Source organism: Pristiophorus japonicus, unplaced genomic scaffold (assembly GCF_044704955.1).
Source record: "Pristiophorus japonicus isolate sPriJap1 unplaced genomic scaffold, sPriJap1.hap1 HAP1_SCAFFOLD_461, whole genome shotgun sequence".
Taxonomy (NCBI): domain Eukaryota; kingdom Metazoa; phylum Chordata; class Chondrichthyes; family Pristiophoridae; genus Pristiophorus; species Pristiophorus japonicus.
The window spans coordinates 334,352-347,499 of record NW_027254365.1 but is presented as its reverse complement, the minus strand read 5'-3'; the positions used below and the strand labels follow the sequence as shown (position 1 = coordinate 347,499).

The 13,148-nt window shown below is 44.4% G+C and overlaps 1 protein-coding gene across 6 annotated transcripts in view; it reads left to right on the top strand.

The window, feature by feature from the left end:
• The window catches only part of LOC139252375 (uncharacterized), a 336,279-nt gene that overhangs the window by 16,804 nt on the left and 306,327 nt on the right, over positions 1-13,148 (top strand). For 5 of the 6 annotated variants that reach the window (XM_070873361.1, XM_070873357.1, XM_070873359.1 and 2 more), the window contains exons 2-3: positions 1,222-1,401; positions 3,228-3,316. In XM_070873361.1, the coding sequence (XP_070729462.1) occupies positions 1,386-1,401; positions 3,228-3,316 (105 nt within the window). In that variant the 5' untranslated portion in view covers positions 1,222-1,385. Of the gene's footprint in view, positions 1-46; positions 258-1,221; positions 1,402-3,227; positions 3,317-13,148 lie in introns of those variants that run through there. The other variant, XM_070873360.1, reaches the window with a different exon arrangement.

Below are 13,148 nucleotides of genomic sequence, written 5' to 3'. Positions count from 1 at the left end.
AGAATGCCCAGGGAGGAATCAAAGATCCTTGGTGCAGCCTTCTGGTGCTGAGACTGCATCGCTGCCTCTAAATGATTGTACCCTCACAGTCAAAGTCGAACTACTCACTGTAACACCGATAGGCACCTCTGGACCGCCACCAACAGCCTCCAGCTCTCGTCTGTCAACTGCCGCTGAAGTCGAGTCATCCATGACGTCATCACACCTGCTCCATTTAGTTGGCTGGGAAACCCACATGGCTCAGTCAAGTGACCTAAGTAAGTTAAAGATGCAGTGGAAAGCGCACTGATTGACCGTTCGTGATGGCGATTCGCTAGCGTGCAGCCGCTCCCCCCCCCCCCCCCCCTCACACCCCCACACTTGAACCCACTCACAAGTAAAAATTCTGCTGAGTGAGTTGTGAGATGTTTTATTAGTTACCAAGACAGATGAACTAATTGTTTATTCTATACAGTTTTTGGGGAAACAATTTCAAAACCTGTCATTTTACCACCTTTCATCTCAGTCTCTTCTTTAAAAACATAAATACATTTTGCTTTAAAATGCACCCTTAAATAGGAGTCTTTTTTCCAAATCCTTTTTGTGAGAAATGTTCAAAAATCCTGAAATGTGACATTCTGCCATTCTTGCATGCAAATCTCACTACCTCGCACTTTGCTGCATTAAAATACAAGAGGTAGAATTTCCACTGAGTTGTCCCAATCTCCTATTGTAAATTCGGAAAATTGATGAAAACCCTGGAGAAACCGCCATATATGCAGTTTCTCCAGAATTTCCAATGATCTTCTGCCAAAGCAACGGTGATTGGAAAAGTCCGATGGAAATCCTGCCGCACGCGTCCTTTTTAAAATGGGGCTGATCTGTGCTCACAATCTCTTGGCCGGAAGCCACACCTGAACAGCATAAGGTCTGAGCCTGGCCAGGAAGTGTCAGCAATATTGAGCTTTGTCTATATTGTGCAGTAACGTTGAGCTGTGATGTACAATTCGTCAGGCTTGAAACAGGGATTAGATGTTCATTGCCTCACCACTGCAGTTGGCTAGATTTGTGATAACAGCTAGGGATGCATTGCAAGCCCAAACCTCGACTGGACTGCAAAATTAGCTCTTAATAGCCTTAATCTTTTGCAGATTGTGGTGATCATCAACTTTTATTGCGTGTGAGTTTAAGAGGTCTGTTTAATTGGGTCTGTTTAAATCTATGTTCACTTTTTTTTTGTAGATGTGGATTTTGCACAGCACATTCTGAAAACTATTTATCGTGAACTTGAAGATAAAGTGAAAACTTTATCAAGCAAAACAGTGGATTGGCTTGGCATCAGAGATACTACAGGAGACATCAACTGCCTTATTAAGGAATTTGAAGAAAACCATACTAAGATTTCCATGCTGTCACAAAATGGTAAATAAAATTCAAGTCAAATGTTCTCAGTATCTTCTACACCTGAAACAACCAGTATTTTGTTATAAAGGAATATGCAATTAGTTAGTGCAAAATAATAAATGTTGAAATTATTTGGCAAAATAAATCCTAAATAAAGCAAGGATTGCTACAAAAAAACCTTGAAATTAAGAAAATAAAGAACTGGTACATACAGTTCAAAAATACTTCATTGTCTGTAAAGCGCTTTGGAACTTCCCCTGAGGTTATGAAAGGTGCTGTATAAATGCAAGTTGTTCTTTCTTTGTTTCCTTCCATTCTATTTAATTTATTTAATCTCCAAATGGAGTTGGATGTATGAATATAAGTACGGTAAAGAGAAATGACCCAATCACTTCTCATGGCAGGGAGATTAATGTTATTTGCAAAGTTTACATATCTGGTCAACATAAAAATACATGTAGCATTCCATCACATTCACATTTTACCAATCTAGGTTAGCCATGATATATATAAGGTTACGTTGCCCGAGACATCATGCCATTAGCAGTGATTCTCTGATAAGCCTCCTGCTGCGTGCGAGACATGGTTAGTGATGTCGGATCAAAGAAGATTTTGCCCAAAAGATCACAGGATACTCAAATTCACAAATGCATGTTACTCATCATATAGATGGTTGGGTGAAATTACTATGTATTAGCAGACAGAGGACTCTTTTTGGCAGTTGGAGACTGGGTCATGCACTGATCGATAGATAAGGGTGGCAGAAAGGTTGTTTGGAGTTTGATGCGGTGTTTGAGCAGGAAGTCAGGGACTGCTGGTTCTCTGTGGCGCTTGGTCTTCCTAGGATGGGAGGACTTTGGTGGGACAATAGGGTGTGTTTGCAGAACTGGGCTCACAGCTTTAGGCACTTTTCTAGCCTCAGACACACTTTTTTCAAAATTTCTTTATGTATTAATCTACTTAAATTTTTAAAAAATTCCCTCACACGTTACTAAAATAAGAAATTCACATCCTTTGTGTCTCCCGTTAGTGCCTCTGAGGGGACAACAGGGCACCACCGACTGAGAGTACCGATGTCCGCGAAATTCCCATTGAGGTTTGAGGTGGCAGATATCGTGACGTCATCGTGCTCGCATCACCCCAGTAACACCCTGTACCCGAACTTCACCTCCGTTTCCGCCCCCTGCAGCATTGCCGCGCGTCAACACTGGCAGCTGCAGGCAGCGTAGTCAGGGAGGTCTGCCGCTTGGGGAGCGATATATAATGAACATTTTTTTTTTACCCCTTAGATTGAGTTTGCATCATCTTGATGTATCGCGATTGATCAGTCCTGCACTCTGTTAGAGTGCTTGGGGCTGATCGTCGCGGATCGTAGCTGCTGTCAGTGACGAGGGACCTCAACTTCATGCAGAGCCTGCAGCGATGGCCCTTCCCTTTAAGGGAGGGAAGGAGCCTTTGTTCCCGGCAGCGCTTCCCTCGACATTGGGCACCGCTGCACTGCTACTGCCCCTCTTGCCGGCTTTAGAGCTCCAAGGGAAGTGGTAGCGCTTGATTTAGCAGTCCACTTACTTCCTGGTACACTAAACCAGAAGTTCCCGTCGGAATCCCTTGCGTACTTTTTTGCGCTACCGCAATTTCTCCCCCAATATTTCTTGTGATTCTATTTGCTTACCACAAATAATAGTAGAACAACCGTTAATCCATTTCTTACTTAAATGTTTTGTTGGTTGTGTAGTAAACATCAACAGTATGATAGTTGGTCAGATATGTTAGTGCATAGATGACACTGTTAGATATGTAAATAGCTTCATTAAACATTCTAAATCAATTGTTTTATTCAACAGGAAAAGGAAAAAGTTTCATACTGAATCTTCTTCTGTGTCTGACAGCTGACAGTGATGAGGAATACAAGCAAAACAATATGTACTTGAAGGTAGTGGTCACCTTTTTAATGTGTAGGCAACAAAATGTGATTAAATTATAAAAAGACAATTTGAAAATGTAATGTAATAATTGTGTTTTGATGTATGTACACATGTGTCGTGACGTGAGATAAAAATAACAGGTCCTGAACATCACATGTGGGTGCTCCCCTACGTTAGATATAGAATGATGGAAATGACACTTACCCCAGAGGACAGAAAGTCTCATTTCCGTCTTCATATGATTTGTTGACTCAGTTGCTTTTATTGCAAGATTCTTTGTTCTTGCCTGAGTAAACATTCAGAAGCAATCTCAACATGCAATTGCTTTTTTGTCAGATCATCATAGAACATCACAGTACTAAATCTAACATAACATAAAAATATAAGACTTTGCCACTATTCCATACAAACTTCACTAACTGTCCATAAACAGCCCCACTCCAGAGACTTGAGCACGTAATGTAGGCTGGCACTTCAGTGTAGTACTGAGGTGCCAAGTGTTGTCGTGTGGATGTGATTTTAAACTGAGGGCCTGTCTACCCTCTCAGGTGAATATAAAATATCCCATGGCACTATTCAAAGAAGAGCAGGGGTGTTATCCCAATGTCCTCACCAACATTAATCCCTCAACAAACATCAATACTAAACAGTTTATCTGGGCATTTCTCTGATTGGCGTTTGTTGGGGCCTTACTGTGCGCGTTGGCTGCTGTGTTTCCTCATATTACAACAGCAATTGCACTTCAACAAGTACTTTGGCTGTGAAGTGCTTTAGGATATCCTGAAGTTGTAAAAGATGCAATATAAATGCAAGTTCTTTCTTTAACTGATAATCTCTTTCAACTACAAGCAGTATGGGTTCATTGCCATCTTGAGCCTGTATGTGTGTTTATGACTGAATCACACTATCTCAGATTGTCCCTCCAGAGTGAGAAAAATAAAGACTGTCCTTAGACCCTGCTCCCTTCATTATGCGATTTGTGGATTGGCTTGCTGAGCTGCCAATCAAAGTTACCAGCTTGAATAAGAAGCGGCCTTGTTGCAGAAGTATCCAGCACCTATATGTCTTGTCAGTTAAACTCCCTGCCAAGCACATTGCCCAGAATTTGCTGGATTGGGACATCTCGCTATATGCGCCATGAATTGTATTTTTTCCTCACCAATCAGCTCTAATTATTTTTGTCACAAAATGCTGGAAGTGCGAATGATAATGAAGGAAATGGGACATCTGGGACCTTGGTGAGTGACGGGACCAATAGTCTATTTCCTTAACCAAGACATTTAGGGATAGAGAAAGAAACAGAGCGAATGACAGAGCAGGAAGTAGGGTGAATTCGAGTCAGATTAGATGCAGAAAGAGAAATAAAGAGAAAGATTGGATTAAAAGAGAGAAATAAGGGAGACAGAAAGCAAAAGTAAGAAAAACATTTAATTTAAAATTGAAAAAAACCTCTAGGAATAATTTCTTATCTGCAGTGAGATGTCACAGTTTCAGTTGTTCCCTTTCTGAGTCTCCAAGATTGAATTGCATGTCAGGAACCATAAATCACCGCATTAACAGAGTGTAGACGTTGTTAAAGCCCTAGCTTTCTGTGGCGAGTTTAATTTGTATTTTCTGCGCAAATCCAGCAATTTCTTGACACTCATGAGGAAGTTGATGGTGAGCTCTCGCTTTTGCGAGGCTAACGTGGAACATTGCAAATCGGCAGCAATTTGTGGTGATTCATAACTCACAGCATCCTTCCTCACCACAAATTTCTATGTGTTTAAACGGAGTAACGACAGTATGCATCGTGAACTCGTCTTTATTTTCCCTAGAAATTCTGGGCCATCGAATTAAAATACAATCTATATAATGGTGGCAATTGCTCACATCTCAAAGCTAAATTTGCATGTAAAAGTAAACAATATGATATTTATGATGGCTGGTGTCTCTAGTATCCCACTTAGAAAACTTCCTAATCGATTATTCTAAAGAGCTTGTGCATCTCTGGGAGATAATCTTTATAAAATAAATCTGACCATATATCAATAACGTAACCTAAATTAAAACAAAACCATTTCTAGGCCTTGTAGGTAAAAGTCCCAAAAAGTTACATTAAATTTTATGATTTTGTGCTTACGATGCTGGGAATGTATATTGGGAATTTATATATACACTCACCACAATTTTCTATTCATTGCAATTTTGGATAGAAAATCGTGAATCGTGCCCATGTGAATTCCCTTTATGCATTGTCAGCAGGTGAGACTCTGTGCCGGGAGTGCATAATCATCAAACTGGTCCTAATAAAGCGGTATAGATATATGGTGGCCGAAATTGCCCCTCTCCTTAAGGCCTGTTGCCACCGCAAATTGGCGGCCAAGCTTCGGAGTGGAGAAGCCGCTGATAACCCAATTGCCCTTCCGAGGTTTCCTGGCCGTGCCCTGATCCCCTCCTTACCGCTCTGCTGACGCCGATCCGTGTTAAATGCGCCACCACTGTGCACAAAGCCGATCTACCCCCTCCCCGACGGCGAAATTTCGCTCTGAAAATCTTCTGCCCGCCTGACGGTGCCAAAATCTGTTTTTTCCTGGTGGTCCAGTGAGGCTGTGGCCTTCTGCAAAGCGGTGCAGCTTCCCTTAAAGGGGAGAATGCACTGCCGCTGCCGCCATGTTTTTTTTTGTCAGCCGACTGCTATGTCGGCCTGACAATTATGCTCCCAGGTTCGACCGGGCCACAAACAGGCAGCCTGTCACCTCCTCCCTGGTGGCCCAGTGGACCGAAGTTTTAAAATCGCGAAGGCTCTCCCCTTTAAGTGAAGGGGAGAGCCGTGGTGATGCGGCGCCACGATGATGTCATCGCGGCGGTAACTCCGCACCGCCCCCGACTTCTGTCCCTCAGTTGTTGCCACCGCCGTGTATCCGTCCCTCTCGTGTAGTCACCGCCCCCATTAAGAACGACTTCTGGATCCGAATAAAAAAAATACAACAGATTGGAATTTCGCTCAAGAGGCAATTTCAACCACAGTTGTGCTAAAAATAATTGAAACAGGGTGCGTGTGCCCTGTTTTGGGCGAGGGACAATTTTGAACCCATGCAGTCTACTTATAATTCAAAGTTGCATATTTTGTGCAGATAATTTGAGTTATTCAGTAATTTGAAATAAGCAATGTAAATAACATAGAAAAATGGTAATTTAATATTTAATAAATGTGAAATATCAAACATTTGAATTAAGTGAGTTTGAGCTAAGAACAGACTGTAGGTAGCTTGAGTTTCTTTCAAAGAAGGGGAAAGTTTACAGATTAAAGCTCTATTTTGTCTGTGTCAGTGTGTTCCTCATTTATTCAGCCTCAGATACCGACAAAATTCCCACCATCCATGAGCAGAGGTTCCTTTAAATGGAGGACACGCAGACGACCGGAAAAAGTGACCATGGTTTCCTTCTATGTACAAGGCCTGCTTCTGGGTCATGCCCTTCGTTCTTTGCTTCCTTACATTGGAAGTGATTTTTCTTCCCTTTTTTGTTATTTCCTACATCAGACAAAGTCCAGTTCAGTCTGGGAACTGCCTTGCAGTGAAAAATTTCAAGATGTGCAACATTGATGAGCTTTTGTTATTACATCGATGGCACTTTAACCCATCTTATTCTCCACACTTCAGTGTCAGTGTCCTCAGGCTTATGCTGGTCACTTTGGTCTCAGTTGACTCCCTTGAGCAACCTGTTTGGCAGCATCAAATGCTGGTTTTGATCAAGTGACCAGAGCTCTTTGGTTACTGTTCAGATAATCTGATCAGCCTTAGCACTGCAGAAAATTGTGGTTGGTCCTGAAATCCAACAAGAGTGCTGACTGCAAAACCTTCCCACTGTAGGTGGAGGAGCTTGCTCGAGACTGAGCATATGGATGTTTGTTCACTGGAAGACAATTCTAATTAAAATGATGTCCAAACCTGATCCGCTCAGCTACAGGTACTTTGGGTTCCAATACTACACAGAAGCAAGCCTGCAGCTCCAAGGGAATTGAATGCAAGAAAACACTGCTCCCAGGAACGTTCAATAAATGGGATACATAGCAATCTCCTTGCTTCCAGTGCTGTTCCCTCAGCATTTGAAAGTTCTATGATGATGGCAAAAAGACTATTGCCCTTCCTCCGGCTGTAGCAGTATCCTGGGGCATATGTTGCAGTGCTGGCATCAACTGAAAAAAAGACTTGCATTTATACAGTGCCTTTCACGACCTCAGGATGTTCCAGAGCTTTACAGCCAATTAAGTACTTCTTTTTGAGGTGTAGCCACTGTGGTAATGTAGGAAACTTTGGTTATAGTAGAGTCCAGAGCACCTGAGGTAATTATATGTTTGCCTGTGACTGATTCATTCAAAACCAGATGTTACTTTACTGATCTCTGGGTAGATCTCTTCATCTTTTTGGAATAGGAGAAAGATGAGGAGAAGACGAGTTTGAATTTGAAGAACATTTTCAGGCAAAGGCATCTGGGCTACATCATTCCCTTTCCTGAATTAGCAGATATCTCCTTTGAAGAATACAATCCACAAGATGTCTCTCAATTTGAGTCTATTTTCTAATCTGGTCTGTTGCCATTCTGGATGACTCCTGTTGTAATTCTGTTAATAATGCCTAAAATTCAAAATTTTCTATATATTAAATTGTCACCACCCGTGTGGACAGCCACAATAATCATGTGGACAAATTGCCAATCCATTGTGTAGCAGAGCAGGAAGATCGCACAATGTTCTTAGAGCAGAATATTGGTGTGCTGAAACAACGCTTCCGCTCCCTGGACCGCTTTGGAGGAGCCTTGCAGTACTCGGCGAAGCGGTTGTTAAGATTTGTGGTGGTCTTCTGAACGTTGCACAACCTCACCACCAGCTATACAGTGAGCAGCTGAGGAGGAGGAGGCCGTTTCCCGCTATGCACAAATACACACCAACACAGCCGTCTGTCGTTCACCCGATTACAGGCAACTCTCGATTGTCCGTACACGAATCCAACGGAAAACCGTTGTAACGGGATTTAAAATTCTGTTGCTAACAAGTGAAAAGACAGCCTCAAATAATTTGGAAAAATCACCTTCCAAACACTGTGCGCATTTGTATTTGCTCATTCTCTCTCTCACAATCACACATTCTCTCTCCCTGGCCGAAGGGACCCCGTACCGGCCACTTCTGTCCCGGGCCGAAAAGACACGGCACTGGGTGGACTCCGGGACGACCTGCCAAAGGGTCTTTCACACACTCTCTCTCACTCACCATAAAAATCACCCTCCTCTGCCCTTGCTTTTCTGGTGTGTGTATGTGTGCGCTGTTGCAGCCGCTGTCTCTCGCGGCCGCCGCTGGTGTTGGGAACGGGGGCAGTGCCGGCACTGGGTTCCAGGCACAGACTTTAATCAGAAGACTGCTAACTTCACCAGCGTACCAGCAAACCAAGCACAGAACCTGTCCATGCATGCTGGTAATGTTCATTTTTTGTTACTGTTTGTAGCTGATTGTATTATTCATTAAAGTTTTAACTTATAAATGTAAACTCGCCCTAACGGAAAAATCGTTGACCCGGAATAGCCCAATCCCTGAGGGACCCGGATAATCGAGAGTTGCCTGTAGTAACAAATTCAGTCCTATGGTTATAATCATTTTATTCTTTAACTTCAATATAAAAAGCAATTTACTAGCAGAGTGTACTCACAGATAGAACACACAAACGTAGGCATGTGTCCTTTCTCGTGCTGCCTGAACAAAGGAAAACATTTTTATTTATACACTATTCTCTTTATCATACTGGAAGTAACCTTGCCTTATTTGGTAGCCTCCAGTCAAAAGTACCATCCTTCAGCTGATGCACACAACTCTACGGCCCCAAAATTGATGTCCGGTAAGGCCCACCAATTTTTCGGCGGTTCCCTGGCGGTACCTACCTTTATGCCACCCAGTGCCGCCGGGTCCTGTCAGGAGCCGTTTTCGGCGAGGTTGTGTGGGCGTCAGTGATAGGCAGCAGGAGTTGGCGGGCGGCAGGTGCAGGCCTCTCGAATCGGAAAACTTTGGAGGCCCTGCAACGCGCATGCGCGAGATTTGTTTTTTAGTCTTTTCACCTACCTGACGTCATTTCGGCCACGTTTGAGGCTGATGGGACATCTGCACATGCGCTTAAAGGCACACCATTCTCTTGCTGCTGTGAGTTGGAAAGAGGAGAGTGTGAGTTGGAGAGGGGACCGTCTTGTAAATTGAGAGCCACAAAGTCTTGAGCAGCCATTCCTTTAATCATTGACGATGGGTGGACAAAAATCTGCAATGGTGACTATCAAAACCAGGCCCAGAGCTCCCTGGCTTAATGAAGAGGAACTGGAAGAGCGAGTAATGGAGGTGGAGCGCAGGTATAAAGACCTCACCCAGGATGCTCGGTGGCAAGTCTCCACCACCACAATACCGATGCATTTGGAGGGAGATCACTGAGATCGTGTCCGCAATGGGCAATATCGTGCAGGATGGGGACCAATGCAAAAAACGTTGGAACGATTTGGTGGCGGCAGTCAGAGTGAGTAAAAATGTATTGCCCCCCTCCTGTGCAAAAAGGTTGTGCACCAGATGTGTGTGTGTGTGTGTGTGTGTGGGAGTGTGTGTGAGGGGTATTAGCAAAGGGGCTAAAGGCCGCAACGTGGGGTTTGGAACGGAGTCCATACTGGCAAGCTCGACCAAGCATAGAGGCTGTGGCGCAAAGGCAAGCAAGGCGCCTGAACCCACCAGCAGCGAGCAACCAGCTGAGGATGCAGCACCGCTCTCTGCAATTCAGGAGATGATCCAGCTATCACGGACGAGCGTGCAGATAAGTCGTGATATGCTCCAGACAATGGCTGGGATAGCTGGCAGCATCGCCACGTTCACTCAGCAACATGATGCCAGGATGGACCGGCTCATTACTGTGTTGGAGCGCACAACCGAGACAGTTGAGGCGATGTGACGAGATGGCTTCTGGCCATGTAGTGCAAGCCCCCGACCTCACACCCTCAAGGCAGACAGGTCCGGAGGAGTAGCAAATCCCGGCGCCTTCGGTCACCTCCCCTGCCTTTTCACCAACATGCACATGTCTGCAGAGATCCCGCTGCCCTCCTGCACAACCTTGTCAACCAGAGGCAATGAGGGGCAGGGGAGCGGGATGCCACGGTGTAGGAGGGGCAAAGAAGAGGAGCTTGGGCATCGCTGCAAGGGGGGGAAGAGAGGTGGTGGTGCCAGATAGAGGGTGGGTGTTGGTAGTGGAAATGTTCCTAAATGTAATAATGTTATATAACCTTTGTTATTGTGCACTTGTAAATACACTTGCATTGTTGACCCTCTTGGTCAGTGTCTCATTTTAACGTCATGTGTGGTGCCATGTGAGAAACACACATCTGTCCCTCAGGTCATCTGTTTTACCACAAATATCTTCCCATCCACATGACTTGGCTGTACAAAATGTGACATGCTGCATACTTTTGAGTTATTGATAATGATTTGGTCTTGGTCATTGTGGTTCTAAATGAAGGTGTGCCAGCAAGGTAAAAAAAAAAAGTTTCCATCAACTTAGACACATTTTAGTCACTTTTATCACATACCAATTAAACATGAGCACGAACAATAAACTAAAGCAACATCCAGCAAACTTTTTTCCAGCAGTCCCACTCATAATGCTGCAGAATCTGCACCATACCCGCGATGTGCAGCACTCAGAGCCCTTCTCCCTGCCAACCGACTCACGGCCAGCTCAGACCTGCTTTTTGCCAGTGGTCCTTCTGGGGGGCGGCAGGTCGATCTGAGGCCAGCATCCCTCACCAAAATGAGCGATTTGCAACATCCAGCATGGGCAGGCGGCACGACCAATCTCCCGCCGGGTGGAATATGAACGGCAGATGGGCGGTTCCGGAGGAATCACCCCAAAAAACTACATTTCCGGCGCAACCTTGGCAGCTGCGGGCACAACCTCCACCAATTACGGCCCCTACATTTCTCACACATCAACATTCGGTGGTTGACGTTCAATGTACCGTCCTTCAACCGGCTTGTAATTCAACATCCTCCTGCAAAAATTGCAATGGTATGTGATGGGAAGTTTACAGTATGGCAATACTATAAACATAAGAAGATAAGAAAGAGGACTAGGAGCAGGCTATACGGCCCCTCGAGCCTGCTCCGCCATTTAATACGATCTTGGTTGATCCGGTCATGGACACAGGTTCATTTCCCTGCCCGCTCCCCATAACCCCTTATTCCCTTATTGGTTAAAAATCTACCTATCTGTGACTTGAATACATTCAATGAGCTAGCCTCAGCTGCTTCCTTGGGCAGAGCATTCCACAGATTCACAACCCTCTGGGAGAAGAAATTCCTTCTCAACTCGGTTTTAAATTGGCTCCCCCATATTTTGAGGCTGTGCCCCCTAGTTCTAGTCTCCCCGACCAGTGGAAACAACCTCTCTGCCTCTATCTTGTCTATCCCTTTCATTATTTTAAATGTTTCTATAAGATCACCCCTCATTCTTCTGAACTCCAACGAGTAAAGACCCAGTCTACTCAATCTATCCTCATAAGGTAACCCCCTCATCTCCGGAATCAACCGAGTGAATCGTCTCTGTACCCCCTCCAAAGCCAGTATATCCTTCCTTAAGTAAGGTGATCAAAACTGCATGCAGTACTCCAGGTGCGGCCTCACCAATACCCTATACAGTTGCAGAAGGACCTCCCTGCTTTTGTACTCCATCCCTCTCGCAATGAAGGCCAACATTCCATTCGCCTTCCTGATTACCTGCTGCACCTGCAAATTAACTTTTTGGGATTCATGCACAAGGACCCCCAGGTCCCTCTGCACCTCAGCATGTTGTAATTTCTCCCCATTCAAATTGTATTCCCTTTTTTTGTTTTTTTCCCAAGGTGGATGACCTCACACTTTCCGACATTGTATTCCATCTGCCAAACCTTAGCCCATTCGCTTAACCTATCTGAATCTCTTTGCAGCCTCTCTGTGTCCTCTACACAACCCGCTTTCCCACTAATCTTTGTGTCTTCTGCAAATTTTGTTACACTACACTTTGTCCCCTCTTCCAGGTCATCTACGTATATTGTAAACAGTTGTGGTCCCAGCACCGATCCCTGTGGCACACCACTAACCACCGATTTCCAACCCGAAAAGGACCCATTTATCCTGACACTCTGCTTTCTGTTAGCCAGCCAATTCTCTATCCATGCTAATACATTTCCACTAACCCCGCGTACCTTTATCTTCTGCAGTAACCTTTTGTGTGGCACCTTATTGAATGCCTTTTGGAAATCTAAATACACCACATCCATCGGTACACCTCTATCCAACATGCTCGTTATATCCTCAAAGAATTCCAGTAAATTAGTGAAACATGATTTCCCCTTCTTGAATCTATGCTGCGTCTGCTTGATTGCACTATTCCTATCTAGATGTCCCGCTATTTCTTCCTTAATAGTTTCAAGCATTTTCCCCACTACAGATGTTAAACTAACCGGTCTATAGTTACCTGCCTTTGTCTGCCCCCTTTCTTAAACAGAGGCGTTACATTAGCTGCTTTCCAATCCGCTGGCACCTCCCCAGAGTCCAGAGAATTTTGGTAGATTCTAACGAATGCATCTGCTATAACTTCCGCCATCTCTTTTAATACCCTGGGATGCATTTCATCAGGACCAGTGGACTTGTCTACCTTGAGTCCCATTAGCCTGTCCAGCACTAACCCCCTAGTGATAGTGATTGTCTCCAGGTCCTCCCTTCCCACATTCCTGTGACCAGCAATTTTTGGCATGGTTTCTGTGTCTTCCACTGTGAAGACCGAAGCAAAATAATTGTTTAAGGTC